This window comes from Heptranchias perlo, chromosome 8, assembly GCF_035084215.1.
Source record: "Heptranchias perlo isolate sHepPer1 chromosome 8, sHepPer1.hap1, whole genome shotgun sequence".
Classification (NCBI taxonomy): domain Eukaryota; kingdom Metazoa; phylum Chordata; class Chondrichthyes; order Hexanchiformes; family Hexanchidae; genus Heptranchias; species Heptranchias perlo.
In genome coordinates this window covers 19276300-19292876 of record NC_090332.1, presented here as the reverse complement: position 1 = coordinate 19292876, position 16577 = coordinate 19276300, and the positions used below count along the sequence as shown (strand labels likewise).

Genomic DNA, 16577 nt, shown 5'->3' with positions numbered 1-16577 from the left:
TTAAATCTGGGGGAATAAAAAGTACAAAAAAAAGTTTTAAAAAAAGGTGCATGCACAGTTTTTTTAAAAACTTTTTTCTTCCATACTTTTCATTTACCCAGATTTAGTTTTGCGCAGGAGCTATGGTGCCCATAACTGGTCTTAAATCTGCTTCAGTTGTGGCAGAGAGAGGAACTGAAGTGACAATCAGGCTGACAGTGGCCATCTACGTGGCCACTGTTCTTTCCTCTCTTGTTGCGGGAACTGGCCTAGGCTATAAACATGGGCTTTTACCAACATGAGACAGAAACTGCAAATAACTGCTTTCAAAAGCAACAGTGCACCATAAATACATCAAGATAATATTTGCCAACTCTTCGGCTGATTCATCAGCATAATCACTTGGAGAAGTTGTAATGCAAAACAGTACATATGAGCATTCTTGGTTAACCATGGTATCAACTGATACTACTTCAGCTTCCAATACATTTTCAAAAAATAACAAGTGATCCAAGCCAGGGTTAGGGTGTCAATATGATTTTCCATTGAAATAATTCCAAAAATGAAAACCAAAATGAAAAATAGGTCATACCAATGTTCAAGTTATTCATAATTTTTTGCAATGGTGTGATTTTTAAGAAGTGGTATGACAGCAAGACTTCTTCCTTAAAATAATAGTCTGGGTGTTGCACTTCCACACCACAGAGAAAACAGCCCCCCCAAGTAAGTGAAAGATCAAATTTTCCTAAAAAGATACAAGTATTTTCAAAACACTTGAATGTTCAGCTAACCATTTTTTGTTAATTGTTACGTGAAGCCTCCATGGACGTTATAAAGCCACGGATGCAGTCAAAATCTGCCTTCAGCAGATGAGAAGCAACAATCTGGGCAAATTTAACCAGACTCTGAAATTAACATTGTTGTTCTAGATGTGTGTTTTTTTGTTCAAATAGCCAATTTCTGAATTCCAGTGAGACTCAGTGCTCTAAATTTGCTGCATAGTATTCAACTCTGCAGCAGAATCATAATATTGCCCCATTTATGTAATGATATAGGCTATTTACAAAGCCAACAAAATTTGGCTCTTCATTAGACTGTCAGAGCTGGCGAGTATAAAGCTAGGCACATATTAGAACCATTTTGTAGTGAAGACCTTGGGATTGCGATACCGATATGTGGCAAAGCGGAACTGTTGAAGGCATGCGGACTGTAGAGCCTGGAAGACGATGCGAGTGGAAACTGGTAATGACGACAACCTTTCCAGCCGTACCTGAAAGTTCAGCTAACCGATATTCATCTGAAAAACCATGATTCCTATTCCTGCATGATGGGCGAGAATGCTTTAGAAGTAGTTTTCAATGTGTGTTTATTTAGGGAAACAAAATGATAAGCTATCTATGGTACTCGATGAACGTCTGAAAGCCTATTGTAACCCTTATAGGAACACAACATATGACTTAAGTTTTATACAAGGCACAAGAACTAAATGAAAACAAATGTGTAACAGACTTAAATCACAGAAATGCGGAGAATCGTGCAATAGTCTAAAATGAGAAAAGAGTTGCAGGATAAGATCAGGTAGTACTAAGAGACTTGGAAATGCTGATTTAACATTACAAAAATAAATTTATTGAGCAACAGCTATCCGAGTCATAAATGAAAAGCTTAGAAGAGGCAACAGTACATTTGTTGAGAAGTCACATAAGTATTAAAACTACATAATTAAGTATTTTCTTAAGATAAGCGTTGCGCAACATAACCAGTGAGAGTAAAAGTAACCACCAATCCCTGCTGAAAAATCATTCTGCCAGTGCGAGCAGATCACTATCAGTGACAAAAGTACATCATGAATGCTGACTCAGCAGGAAGAACAAAGAGCAGTTTTTTTGTGGATACTCTTAATATCAGCAAAGGAGAAATACCATATCCTGAAGTTTAGCATCACAGGAGGCAAGGACTATGAGAACCTACATGGGAAACTAAAACTCAGATCTATGCCAAGTAAACAAAGTATCTCCTGGTAATGACATGTTGGTGATGGGATAGTGTAAGTTGATAGTGAAACACATGCACTGTTCTTTGTCCATTACCAGGACTCAAGGATTGTGAAAGAATACAGGTGGTGAAGCAAACATAGCCTATAGATATGGCTGAGAAGTTTTCAGTTAATGATTTATTTTGAAGTTTTGCTGCTTGTATTGTCTTAATAATTTGAGACAAAGAAATAAGAAAGCAATCACTTGGCACAATTACAAAAGTTAAAGAGCCCGCTAAATGGATAAGCTCCTTAATGATTGTGCAAAAAAACAAATGAACAGTGTCTCTCGATCCATGGGGCATGATTTTAAATGGGAAAAATGGGTCGGTTGGGTGCGGGGGCTGTAAAAATTTTTTGAATCTAAAACCCGCCCACTTCTGGTTTTAACGGAGGCGAATTCTACCCCCCCCCCACCGACCCCTTGATAAAATCATGCCCATGTACTCTGAACAAAGCTTTATAGAAAACACTGCAAATTACTTACACGAGAAGATATGTCAGTTTGCTGGAACGGAAGTGTTTTCTAAATTGGATGCATCCAGTATAAGGTGCATTTGACAAAGTAATGTTGCAAATTCACATCTATGTACCTCAATGTATACTTTGGAAGGTATAGCTACTTCCCTGCTCCATTATATCATTCATTTAATGCTAGAGCATATAGATGTAGTTGACACAGCAACAGACTACATCATTGTTTAGGGATTCATTCAATAGGAACATACCAGACAGACGCAAGCATGTGCTAGGAACAGTCAGGAGACAAAGACAGAGTTGCATTTAAACTGCGCCACATCACACCCAAAAAACATCTCAAACCAGTGGAAGGAGTGAAGGTTTAGGGTGGTGGATGGGGTGCCAATCAAGCGGGCTGCTTTGTCCTGGATGGTGTTGAGCTTCTTGAGTGTTGTTGGAGCTGCACTCATCCAGGCAAGTGGAGAGTATTCCATCACAAACCTGACTTGTGCCTTGTAGATGGTGGAAAGGCTTTGGGGAGTCAGGAGGTGAGTCAGTCACTGCAGAATACCCAGCCTCTGACCTGCTCTTGTAGCCACAGTATTTATGTGGCTGGTCCAGTTAAATTTCTGGTCAATTGTGACCCCCCCAGGTGGTTGATTGTGGGGGATTCGGCGATGCTAATGCCATTGAATGTCAAGGGGAGGTGGTTAGGCTCTCTCTTGTTGGTGATGGTCATTGCCTGGCACTTGTCTGGCACGAATGTTACTTGCCACTTCTTATCAGCCCAAGCCTGAATGTTGTCCAGGTCTTGCTGCATGCGGGCATGGACTGCTTCATTATGAGGTCTTGCGAATGGAACTGAACACTGTGCAATCATCAGCGAACATCCTCATTTCTGACCTTATGATGGAGGGAAGGTCGTTGATGAAGCAGCTGAAGATGTTTGGGCCTGGGACATTGCCTTGATGAACTCCTGCAGCAATGTCCTCGGGCTGAGATGATTGGTCCCCAACAACCACTACCATCTTCCTTTGTGCTAGCTGTGATTCCAGCGACTGGAGAGTTTTCCCCGATTCCCATTGACTTCAATTTTACTAGGGCTCCTCGGTGCCACACTCGGTCAAATGCTGCCTTAATGTCAAGGGCAGTCACTCTCATCTCACCTCTGGAATTCAGCTCCATTGTCCATGTTTGGACCAAGGCTGTAATGAGGTCTGGAGCAGAGTGCTCCTGGCGGAACCCAAACTGAGCATCGGTGAGCAGGTTATTGGTGAGTAAGTGCCGCTTGACGGCACTGTCGATGACACCTTCCATCATTTTGTTGATGATTGAGAGTAGGCTGATGGGGTGGTAATTGGCCGGATTGGATTTGTCCTGCTTTTTGTGGACAGGACATACCTGGGTAATTTTCCACATTGTCGGGTCGATGCCAGTGTTGTAGCTGTACTGGAACAGTTTAGCTAGAGGCGCAGCTAGTTCTGGAGCACAAGTCTTCAGCACTACAGTCGGGATGTTGTCGGGGCATATAGCCTTTGCTGTATTCAGTGCACTCAGCGCTTCACGTGGAGTGAATCAAATTGGTTGAAGACTGGCTTCTGTGATGGTGGGGATATCTAGGTTACTAGAATGATACCCGGACTTCAAGGGTTAAGTTACGAGGAGAGATTACACAAATTGGGGTTGTATTCTCTGGAGTTTCAAAGGTTAACGGGTGATCTGATCGAAGTTTATAAGATATTAAGGGGAACAAATAGGGTGGACAGAGAGAAACTATTTCCGCTGGTTGGGGATTTGAGGAGTAGGGGGCACAGTCTAAAAATTAGAGCCAGATCTTTCAGGAGTGAGATTAGAAAACATTTCCACACACAATAGGTGGTAGAAGTTTGGAACTCTCTTCTGCAAATGGCAATTGATGCTAGCTCAATTGCTAAATTTAAATCTGAGATAGATGGCTTTTTGGCAATCAAAGGTATTAAGGGATATGGGCCAAAGGCAGGTATATGGAGTTAGATCACATATCAGCCATGATCTTATCAAATGGTGGAGCAGGCACGAGGGGCTGAATGGCCTACTCCTGTTCCGATATCGGGAGGTGGCCAAGATAGATCATCCACTCGGCACTTCTGGCTGAAGATGGTTGCAAACGCTTCAGCCTTGTCTTTTGCACTCACGTGCTGGACTCTGCCATCATTGAGGATGGGGATGTTTACAGAGCCTCCTCCTCCCATTAGTTGTTTAATTGTCCACCTCCATTCATGACTGGATGTGGCAGAACTGCAGAGTTTTGATCTGATCCGTTGGTTGTGGAATCGCTTAGCTCTGTCTATAGCATGTTGCTTCCGCTGTTTAGTATGCATCTAGTCCCGAGTTGTAGCTTCACCAGGTTGGCACCTAATTTTTTAGGTACGCTGGTGCTGCTCCTGGCATGATCTTCAACATTCCTCATTGAACCAGGGTTGATCCCCTGGCTTGTTGGCAATGGTAGAGTGAGGAATATGCCGGGCCATGAGGTTAGAGATTGTGCTGGAATACAATTCTGCTGCTGCTGATGGCCTCTTGGACAGCACCTCTTGGATGCCCTGTTTTGAGCTGCTAGATCTGTTCTGAATCTATCCCATTTAGCACGGTGATAGTGCCACACAACACGTTGGATGGTGTCCTCAGTGCAAAGATGGGACTTAGTCGCCACGAGGACTGTGCGATGGTCAATCCTACCAATACAGTGATGGACAGATGCATCTGCAACAGGTAGATTGGTGAGAACGAGGTCAAGTAAGTTTTTCCCTCACCACCTGCTGCAGGCCCAGTCTGGCAGCTATGTCCTTCAGGACTCGGCCAGCCGTGGTGCTACCGAGCCACTCTTGGCGATGGACATTGAAGTCCCCCACCCAAAGTACATTCTGTACCCTTGCTACCCTCAGCGCTTCCTCCAAGTGGTGCTCAACATGGAGGAGGACTGATTCATCAGCTGAGGGAGGGCAGTAGGTGGTAATCAGCAGGAGGTTTCCTTGCCCATCTTTGACCTGATGTCATGAGATTTCATGCGGTCCAGAGTCAACGTTGAGGACTCCCAGGGCCACTCCCTCCTGACTGTTGCTCACTGTACCACCACCTCTGGTGGGTCTGTCCTGCCGGTGTGACAGGACATACCCAGGGATGGTGATGGAAGAGTCATCTTGGAAGGGATGTTAGCTGAAAGGTATAATTCTGTGAGTATGGCTATGTCAGGCTGTTGCTTGACTAGTCTGTGGGACAGCTCTCCCAATTTTGGAATAAGTCCCCAGATGTTAGTGAGGACGACTTTGCAGGGCCGACTGGGCTTGGTTTGCCTTTGTCGTGTCCGATGCCTTGTGGTCCGATGCCGGGCGGTCCGTAGGGTTTTATTCTTATGACTTTTCGTAGTGAGGTTTTACAACTGAGTGGCTTGCTAGGCCATGTCAGAGGGCGACTAAGAATCAATCACATTGCTGTGGGTCTGGAGTCACATATCGGCCAGACCAGGTAAGGACGGCAGGTTTCCTTCCCTAAACGACATTAGTGAACCAGATGGGTTTTTACGACAATCCGGTAGTTTCATAGCCACCGTTACTGATACTAGTTTTTTTTATTCCAGATTTTTATTTAATTAATTGAATTTAAATTCCCCAGCTGCCGTCATGCCTCTGGATTACCAGTCCAGCAACATAACCATTATGCTACCGTACCAGTTATGTAGGCAAATCTGAATTTCAATAATATACATGTTTAGTGTGAATGCATTCACTTTAGGGGACCAGTGAAATCCTGAGTCAGTAATAAGCATGTACAAAGCCACTGCAGGAAAAAAAAACTATGATATTGCAGAATGGTGAATTATTGAGGTATGTACATGCCAATCTACCAGATCAGCAGCTTTAAAAATGTTGCTTAAAAAAAAACAAGTGGTCATGGTCCCATAAGCAGGAAAAGTTATGGCAAAAGTTGAAAGGCAAGACATCACAAAAGATACTTACTTTTTAGGATGTAGAAAAGCCTACACTTTTTGGGATCTTGAAAAGAATTATAAAGACCATTGTAGATGCAAGTTAACATAGGCTAGGTGCTGCACTGCTCCAGAAATGACTGGAAAACAACAGCCTATGCATCTTGTTCAAATGATCCACATAACACACATTCCTGGATTATTTTACGCAGCCAAAACCTTGCTGTAAGCCACTAGTATAGATGGTTCCCGTTCCAGTGAAAAAATAACAGCGTTTTGTGCAGTATCAGTACCACTGTCTAAACAGAAACTTAGCAGATAGGACAGGTGATTTCGGAGGACAGAGATATGAAAATTCTACGAGACTACAAAATGAATAACCAAGCAAAAGCTGTCATACTTGAAGTAAACTGTGAACTAGTATTAAGAGTTATATGCTCAGCAATCAAGGTCTAGCTTTCACCAGTAGAATTGTTAATTCCTCACAGTACATGTAAAGGATGGTTACAGAAAATTCACATGGGACATCTTAATACTGAAAAATGCCAAGAAGCTTGAAGATTAGCACTGGCAAGACAAACAGAATAAAAACAATCTAGTGAAAGCTTCCTTTATCACTTATGATCAGCAATAAGCAGAGGCAATCAACCTTAATTTGGTTACAAGATCATGACAGAAGGTTGCTTCAGATCAAAAAATGTCAATTGTGGACTATTATTCTAATTATCTAGAAGTCCATCCGTTTGACAAATGCCAATATTAAACCAGTTTTTCAAGCAATTAAATTCCTATTCTCTATAAATGGTGTACCAGAAGGGTACTTTAGAGATGGTAGATCTCTGTTTCTGCTAGCATGGAATTTGTAAATTTGTGGAAGAATGGAATTTCAGGACATCATTTCTAGCCAGTATACATGAAATCAAATGGTTTCATTTGAAAAAAAAAGCACAGCACCATTAGAAAAACTAGGGACAGCAGTCAACATCCATATGTGGCCTTGCTAACATACTAGAGCATACCCTGGGAGAACAAATTCTTCCATTTCAAATTCTGATGAATTGTCACATCCCAGCCCAACACTCACTCTGTTTATTAAACCATACTGCAGTAATTACCCCGTTCATCAACTATCAAATTCTTATTGAAAGTAGTAAGAGTTACCATGCCATGATCAAATGTGAAGACCCCAACATCACGCCCATGGTGAATTTGATTTCTCCTGATGATAGGATTTCCATGGTTTTTTACCCAGATTCCAGCAAGAGCATTGTTTGAAATCTCATTGTCCTCATAAATTCCCTATGAAATAAAAAGATTATACTAAGCTATGTGCAAAAAACAAAATTTGTAAAAAAGTAACCTTTGTTATGGATCATACCTGCGCATGATCTGTTATGTATAACCCAACATTTTCACAATCACTAATGTTGCAGTGCTTGATAGTAGGGGATGCTCCCTGGCCACTGACACACACAGCAGAGCCAACTGTAACAAAAAATTGCACAGCAATCAATTTTTACCATTTCAACAGGAATTAGTGATTTCTGGAATTAATACAGATACTAACTTTAAGCACTAAATAAAATGCAAATCCATGTTAATTCCTTTTTGGTTTTCTGAAAATACATAGAAATCAAATGCTTTATATTCAACAACAACTTGCATTTGTATAGTGCCTTGAACATACCAAAACATCCCAAGACGCTTAACCAAAAACAAATGGACATGGCTGTCAAATAAACAAGAGGCCAGAGTTGGAGGAATGAAGCCTGAAGTGGTGTGGGGTGAGGGTGGGTGGAATATAAAGATAGGCAGGAGCAAGGCTATGAAAGAATAGCAGCAGAGTTTTGGGTGAGCTTAAATTTATGGAGGGTGGATGATGGGAGGCTGGTCAAGAGGGCATTGGAATACTTGAGTCTGCAGGTGACAAAGGCATGGATGAGCTTCAGTGTCAGATGGGTTGAGGTAGGGGCGGAAGCAGGCAATGTAGCAGAGGTGGACGGAAGTGGTCTTTGTGATGAGGATACGGAGTCATATAGGACGCCAAGGTTGCAAACAGTCTGGTTCATCCACTTAAAGTTCTGTGAAGGAGCAAGATCTGTAATTCATGAGTACAGTATGTCCAATTATAATTAAATGAAGCCAGCAAAAATTTGGAAATGATAATCACATGACCTAAAGGACACTAACAAAGCAACAGCTGCAGTGATATCCAAGCTACTGTCCCGATAATACTGTACTAGAAACATGTGTCTTGGTTACGTAACCCAATTTGTTTTTTTCCCCCCAAAAGTATTATTTATTCAAAGTACTGAGGTAGCAAATTCTTTGATCTTCACTGTGTCATTAAGGGGAGGCAATAATTGTGAGGCCAGGAGTTTGCCTCAGGGAAAGGAAAATAAACAGAAACTCAGGAATCACTCAGGCCCAGTCAGCCATTAACAACAGCAGGTTACTGCAGCATCCACTATACTAAACCTTCAACTAAGGATGATGAAGGCTATTCTGAAGTGAGGAGGTTGGGCTAGGGGAGAAGAGAATGAGGGAAGAGAAGGAAAAAGACATATACACAAAACATTATTCAAGGCTGAAATCATGAATGTATCTCTCCATTTCACAATCACCACCAAACTTCCATATATTTTGTGTAGCAGGCATTTTAATACATCTTCAGATAAAAAGGTTCACCCAGAACAGCAGAGACCTGAAAATTTGACTGGGGAGAACCAAGGGGAAAAAAAATATACACACATTTTCTTTCCATCACTGCTCCCCATCCTGGACTATATTTAGCAGAATGGCAGGCAGCTCCATAGTTTCACCAATGCTTTTTTACAGTCATAGATACTAAAATGAAACCAGAGAAAGAATCCCTGACCATTTCTCATTAGCCAAGATCCTTACGCAGCAGAACGCATAGGGAGAGCCGTAGATAGTAGATTACACAGGGAATGGGAAAGGAGCCAACAGTCACTGCAGCCTGCATTTACCCCGTACCCACCCCAAGAATATGAAACTATCGATCCCCGCCGTCTCGCTTTCCCATCGTGCCAAACATCATCACCCACCTGAACAGAATGAAAAACAAAAAAACCCATAGAGCAGAACACGAGATGCGCTGGTAAAGAGAATTAAGCACAGAGAAGCAGCGAGAAGAGAAAGACACAAAAGCAGGGGACAGAAACATAAACACAAAGGTGACAGATGGGCAAGAGACACATATCCTCCGATTTACCATGTGCCAAGGCCACAGGAGATCTACTAGTTAAAATTAAAACCAATACTTATCACCTCACTCATTTTAAGTTGAAGTTGGCTGTCACTAACGAACCATACGCAAAATGCCAGGGTTGCAATGACTCCCCAAGTATTCAGCCCCAGTAAGTTAAACTAAGATAACAAAGGTGACACTGACCTGTGCATGTACTGCGAATGATACAATGATCTATTATCGGACTGCAGTTCACTGTGATCTCCAAACAGTGGTGTGCATTATGGTGCTGGGCTGATTTATCATCAGGGTTAAACTAGAAGGAAGAAGCGTACACAAAAGATTTTGCTTATAGATTACAGACTGCTAAACCCCTTTATCAAATGGCTGTAAGCCTGTAAAACTACTATTAGAACTTACCCTAATTGTCATATATCCAACATAGGCATCCTCAGAACCTTCCATAAATACAAAGGTAGAATCCCTAGTGTTTTCAATGATGACTTTATCTGCAACTTTGCCTGGTGCTGAAAGTGTGTTAAAAATGTTTTAGCAAAGCAAACCAAGTTAGCTCAACATTTCTGATAAATTACTAATTGTCTTTTAAGTACATAATACGTATACTTATTTACTGAGTCAAAGAATTTCACAACATACGCAATTCCAAGATTTTTAAAACTAGAACATGCTTGTGCATTTTAAGAGTGAAAAGATAATCTTATTAAACTACTTCTGCTGAAGCTTTTCTTTTCCCTGTTCCACATTCTGTCCCCCTTCTTGGCCTAGAGGCTCCAAATGCCTCCATCAATACTGTTCTGAAATCAACAAGAGTTGCACGAACATAGCCCAGGGTGACTCAGGAGAATTGAGAAGGGGAAAGACTTGGGTTACACTCATCACCGCCCTTTATGCCAAGGAGAAGGTTACCTTTTACCATCTGAACCAGTGATATGTATCTTATGAACACCAGAGACGGATTGAAATAAAATCAACTGAGCCACTTTCACCAGGTTTATAAACTAAAATTGCAAAAAATAAAATGTATAGGATAGAAGAATATTGGGAGCAATGTCCCGTTATATGGGTCAACAGGATGTTCCTATGATTTGGTATGCCAATAGAAGCAACAGGCAGAAGGAAATAAATGACAAATCAATGCAGAAAACACTTCTTCCCAATAACTGGTTTGAGCACAGAAGACTGGAAACAGTTCATCAGCGTGACCCGGCAGACAAGGCTTGACATGTAATAGCTGGGGATGGGGTGGGGGGGGGGAAAGAGAAAGGGAAAGGGAGCGAGGAAAGGAGAATAAAAAGAAAAAATCAAAAACTAAAACCAGCGGGCAAATCATCATAATTTGCATCATATTTTCGATCAGGAATTTAGAAGCGTGTGCACATTAACCTACATGAAACTACTTCATCGTATAGCACGGGGGGGGGGGGGGCAGGGAGAGGAGAAAGAGAATCAGCATACACCTAAACCCTACCACAACACAGAATTCTATTTTGCAGAATTAATGCTTTGCACCATCATATTGCCAGTAACAATGTTACAAGGTTAGACTGCATACCATCATTTCTCTACTTCACTATACCTACCTGCACCAATCATAGTAATAGGGGATTCAATATAAATCCATTCATCCGTATATGTACCAGAGTGTACAAAGATAAGGCCATCAAAGTGAGCTTCCTGAACCCCTCCCAAGGCATCTTCAATTGTGTCATAATACTATAAGGAAAATGAATACAATTTAGCTCAAAGATCACAGTACACATTTTTGTAGATAAATTCCAAGCAAAAGAGAATACTTACCAACATATTTTCTCTTCCTTTATACCTTGCAGGGCTACTGTAAAAGTGTTCTGCAAATCCAGGCTTTACATGTGCTCCTTTGTACTAAAATGCAAAGTCAAAAAATCAGTGAAACATTAATACATGGGAGCATTTCAGTTAAAAAATCTGATCGTTGCACATCAAATTAAATGCTTCAAATAATGGAATCTTGCTGTGCATCACTGACTATGGCACTCCTGACAAAAAACACAACTGAAAAAGTTTTTACAATATTCAATAGGTTGCCTACAGCAAACTTGCTGGATTGTAAACTGGCTTGGTAGATGCACATGGTAGTGAAAAATTACCAAAACACTGTCTCCTAAGTCAGTGACTAGCGGAGTTCCTCAGGGATTTTTTCCAATTTTCCTTTTGTGCTTACTATTAATGAATGAATTGGAAAACAGTACCTTTGATATTATAACATTTGTTAATGATACCAAGCTGTGTGGCAGGGTAATAAATAAGAGATGAAACAACATTCAAAGAGATCTGAATCAATTAAGCAGATGAACGAAGAAATGGCAGGCTGTTATTAATGTAGGTAAATACAGAACAGTGCACATTGCAAAGAAAATAGCAAATATGCACACAATGAAGGGAGTGACCATTAGCAACGGTGGAACATGACTTGGGTATGATTATTAGTCAGACTTGGGCAGGATTATGAGTCAATTACTGAACATTTCCAGTCAAAGTGAATAAAGTAGTAGGATATGTCTCCATGGCATTTGATGAGTTAAATGTTGTGTAGATCAGTGCTGAGGCCACATAGAATATTGCACACATCAAAAGGACAGTGATACATTGTAGAGGGTTCAGAGAAGCTTGACAAGGGTAATTCCTGAATTTAGAGCTCCAAATTAAAAGACACCAAGAACTGAACTTGTTTCAATCGAAGAAATGAAGATGGGGATGGGAGTGCAAGCTCGGAACAAGATCTAGGTTTTGAGAATGCTGAAAGGGATAGATGGTGTAGATGTAACCAGGATATTTTACTAAATTAGAAATCATTTCTGTATCTCCTCTTCCTTTCCTCACCCCAACCCCCTAAAATCTAAAAAAAAAGTGCAATTTACCAGAAAAACACAGAAGTGTACTTTTTTTCATAACCAAATAATTAATATTTATTCTTGCCCAATTTCAAGTATTGTCTCTCTGCAAAGCCTCATATCTCCCCAAGGACAGCCTGCAAGATTTCTGACCCTCTTTCTCCCCCTCTCCAAAATATATGCTGTTGAATGATTATTCAGAGTGCAACTCAGACAGTCCAGTTCTGCCCTTAATTTTCCTTCCCTTCCATAAGGGAAAGAACTTCATCTGTCCTCAGCACATCCTTGGATGACTGATGGAAATTGGTAATTAATGTTTGGGGATGAGGTGAGGGAGAAAAAACGAAAACCTTACTCTCAAATATTTACTTTCTAAAAAAATAAGATTCTGATAAGGAATTAATAATGCCATACCAGTTGTTGAAAGCTTTCTTTCCATGGATTTGGGTGTTCACACTCTTCTGGATTAATCTGATAAAATTTGCCTGGCTCCGGATGCATCATTGGACGAGTGTACTCAAACACCTCCATATATAACCGTTTCCTGGAAAGATATTTATTCTATACTTTATATTTCAAGTAAGATTATATCCGGAATGCACTATGGCATCACGTAAACTGAAACGCACTCAAGAAATACAACATGTATTGAATTTCCAGCAAATTGGAAGATTTCCCAATTGCTTTCAGATCCTCTTTTTGGTTAAACCAACTTTAGAACAATTGTATTTACCCAACAAACTGTCACCGCAGAAGTTTGGATAATGTATGTGCACAAAAATATTGATGCAGTAACAAAAGATCTGTCAAATTAAGTCACATTTCTATGTTAAATGTGGTCATCAATATTTTCTACTCTTGTTCAATTTAAATGTTAGATGCAGCAATCATTATCTCTATATATATATATAAAAGAGAGATAGAGTGTGGCCGTAGGATTCCTGTAGATGGCACTGTGAGCGTAACATTACGTGACTGATTAGAATGGGGCAGCTTCTATGGTTAAGTATTAAGGTTATTCAAGCCTCAGAAATCTCAATGCACTCCGCTCAGGGAAAAATAAACTATGCAGTCAAAAAACGTGCGGCCTTGTATCATATTTAGCAGCATGAAGCTGCTAAAAGCAAATCATAACTATTAAAATTCCATTGGCCAGTCAACTAAAAATGCCCTTGCAGACAAGTAATCATGGAAATGAGGATAAAAGTGCAGGTAGAAGCATAAAAGAACAGAAGAAATTGTTTAACCTCTGATCACATCCAATCCCACCCTGCTGAGCAGAGATTGGGTCTGATCTGCATCCCACCCCGAGGCAGAGAGATTACCCCCCCCCCCCCCCACTCCGATAGTAAGAGATTAAATAAATGATGCAAAGCCAGCAATAAAGTGACAAATCAGCAAAAAACAAAGGACTGGTAAATGCAAACCAAAGCAGCAACGGTTTAGCCTTCTCTCCGAACCAAGGTAAGAAAGTGGATGGCCTCAGCAGAAAAAACAAAATAGAAATCCTCCAATTCAATCCTCCCCCATCAAGCGAGCAGAGATCTCACTACCCCCAGCCCCCTTCATTCTCAGAGAGCACAATCTCTATCCCGCTATGTGCAGAAATCTTAGCACCTATCCCTACACGAGCAGAAATCCCTTCATCAACCCTCCCCCCAAACCGAAGAAATACTAGCATCACCCTCCACCCAAGCAGGAACTAATATACCAACCCCTTCACACCAGCAATTATGCCACAGCCAAACCAACCCCCCCACCACTGAGCTAAATCAGCATACCCCCACCAAAGAAGAAATCAATACACAAATACCCATCCCCAAGGTGATAACCCTGCCCCAACAGAAACTCTGAGCACCCCCCCACAAACAGAACAGAAAGCCAACTAAGCCTTCCCCCCACATCCCTTTCACAGCAGCATGTTGACCAAATCTCCCACAACCTCCACTGAGAAAAAAAGAGCTTCCCTGCCTCTTGTTCAGAGCAAACGTGCCCATCTGATCCCAAAAAATAAAAATTACCATAAACTTTTTTGAACAGTTCGTACATTGGCTCCTCTAACTAGTCCTCAGGCCAGTGACAGACACAATAATGTTAGTGACCTTCAATTTCTGCCTACAAAAATACATTCCATACACAACTGGGGAAAAAGGAAGATGGTAGTGGGTTGTTTGAGGCCAATCATCTCATCCCCAGGACATCGTTGCAGGAGTGCTTCAGGGCATATTTGCATGCCAATGAAATTTGATTTTGATCTTAGCTAGCTTGTCAACTTGGTATTTTTTTTAAATAGGTAACTTATTGGGTTTGGACTAGTGCAGCATGATGTATTGTCTATGAAAGACTGGCATTTATACCAGATTATCTGCCAGAGAAATACAAGGAGACATGTCTCAACTAATAATTTAGACCGGATTGCTCTTTTTAAAAAAAATTACAGGAAGGGTAAGGGACAAATTGTAGAATGGCTGCAAAAAAATTGACGCCTACTTACCATAAAATTGGATCGTTAGCTAGTTCACTGAAGCGTTTACACACACAAGCTGCTCTGCAAAGGTCCTGTTCAAGCAGGTATGAGAAGATCTTCATAACTACCTCATCTGGTAGTTTTACTTGAAGATATTGTTCTGCTGGTGATGCTATTAAAAGGTGAAATGCAGAACTGAAAGCTTATTTGGATATGACATTCTACACCTGAAAGGTTTGCTCTAGATCCTCCACAGACCTTGTAAATTGACACCCATATTTTCCATTTTTATTAACTTCTTTATATGAATCATCTTCATTTCACATATTTCTATAGTACTGCTATTGGGATAAATGAGCCCACATGTGTTGTTTACAAAGTTCACTCAGCATATTGCTATGATATTCAATTTCATTCCTTAATTTAAAAAAGTTCTCTAATACCAAAATACAAGACTTTTACTACAGATTATTCATAAGGGGATATGTCGGATAGAAGCTCCACTTCAACATATATACTGCCCCATTTCCTATCTTCAACATAAAATTAGAAAAAGTATCTAAATCTAAGATGAGGATGACTACTAAGCAAATGCCAAGCCATCAGTTTGTAAAAGGCACATTTAACAGTATTCTAGAATACTATTACACAAATTGTTGGAGGGCAAGATCTGTGCAACAAGTTGAGAAGAAGTCCACAGCTAAAGGAAAACACCACTTCCTGTCTGATTGTTTAATCCTACAAAATAGGAGGATCTGTTTCTTTTATGGAATGTCTCCATTAGGAAAGAAAGCAAGCTGGAACTAAAACTCAGACTCTGATAGTTTTATTCCAAATTCAACCAAGTAGTATCTGAGCAAGAGCCCAGAGCAATTCAGAATTCTCATCCCACAGTTACTCATTAATCCACAACAACAAATGATTTTACCACATGGATCCAAATCTAGAATCAGAGCTCCTGAGATCATCTTACTGATACCTCGGCAGAGACTTGATCCTGCAAACCATAAGATGTGGCTAGTTTACGCCTGCGACCACTTGGAGCCTGCAGTTTCATAGTTTACAGTAGCAAATGGAGATAAAATTTTGGGCTGATTTTTGATCACTATTCTGCAGCACAAGCATTTCTGAAAAGTGCAACATTGGCCATGTGAAAATCCTTAGAACAGAATTTCAATTGTGAAACAAACATGAGTGTTCCACAACTAACCTTTTTGGCTATAGTTTTAATTGATTGTTTTGCCAGGCAGATTGCTATTTCATCTACATGCCCTCAACCCAGTCCCTTACAGATGGATATCTCATTCTGTCAGAGATGCACCTGCTACCACTGTCAAGTGTGGGGGATTACATTGCAGCACAATGTACACCTGTGACCACATGGGGCTCAGTCGATCCTTACAGGCTGGGAAAACAGCATAAAACATCTGGGTGCAGAGATGCCAAAGAAGCCAAATACCGGCAGAAGTAAATCAAAAAGGACCACAGACTCCATCAGGAGCCATCTAAATCAGTAACAAGGTAAACTGTAACAAAGCAAAGCTTTGTCATTGGGAGTGCTCGATTCTCCA

The 16577-nt window shown here is 40.8% G+C and overlaps 1 protein-coding gene across 16 annotated transcripts in view; it reads right to left on the bottom strand.

Annotated features, from left to right (window-relative positions):
* fbxo11b (F-box protein 11b) overlaps positions 1–16577 on the bottom strand; it is a 193699-nt gene that overhangs the window by 31949 nt on the left and 145173 nt on the right. For all 16 annotated transcript variants that reach the window (XM_067988748.1, XM_067988745.1, XM_067988746.1 and 13 more), the window contains 8 exons: positions 15034–15178; positions 12954–13083; positions 11467–11550; positions 11250–11382; positions 10069–10175; positions 9853–9964; positions 7816–7922; positions 7599–7736 (listed from right to left, as the gene is read on the bottom strand). In XM_067988748.1, coding sequence (XP_067844849.1) covers positions 7599–7736; positions 7816–7922; positions 9853–9964; positions 10069–10175; positions 11250–11382; positions 11467–11550; positions 12954–13083; positions 15034–15178 — 956 coding nt within the window. The remainder of the gene's footprint in view (positions 1–7598; positions 7737–7815; positions 7923–9852; positions 9965–10068; positions 10176–11249; positions 11383–11466; positions 11551–12953; positions 13084–15033; positions 15179–16577) is intronic.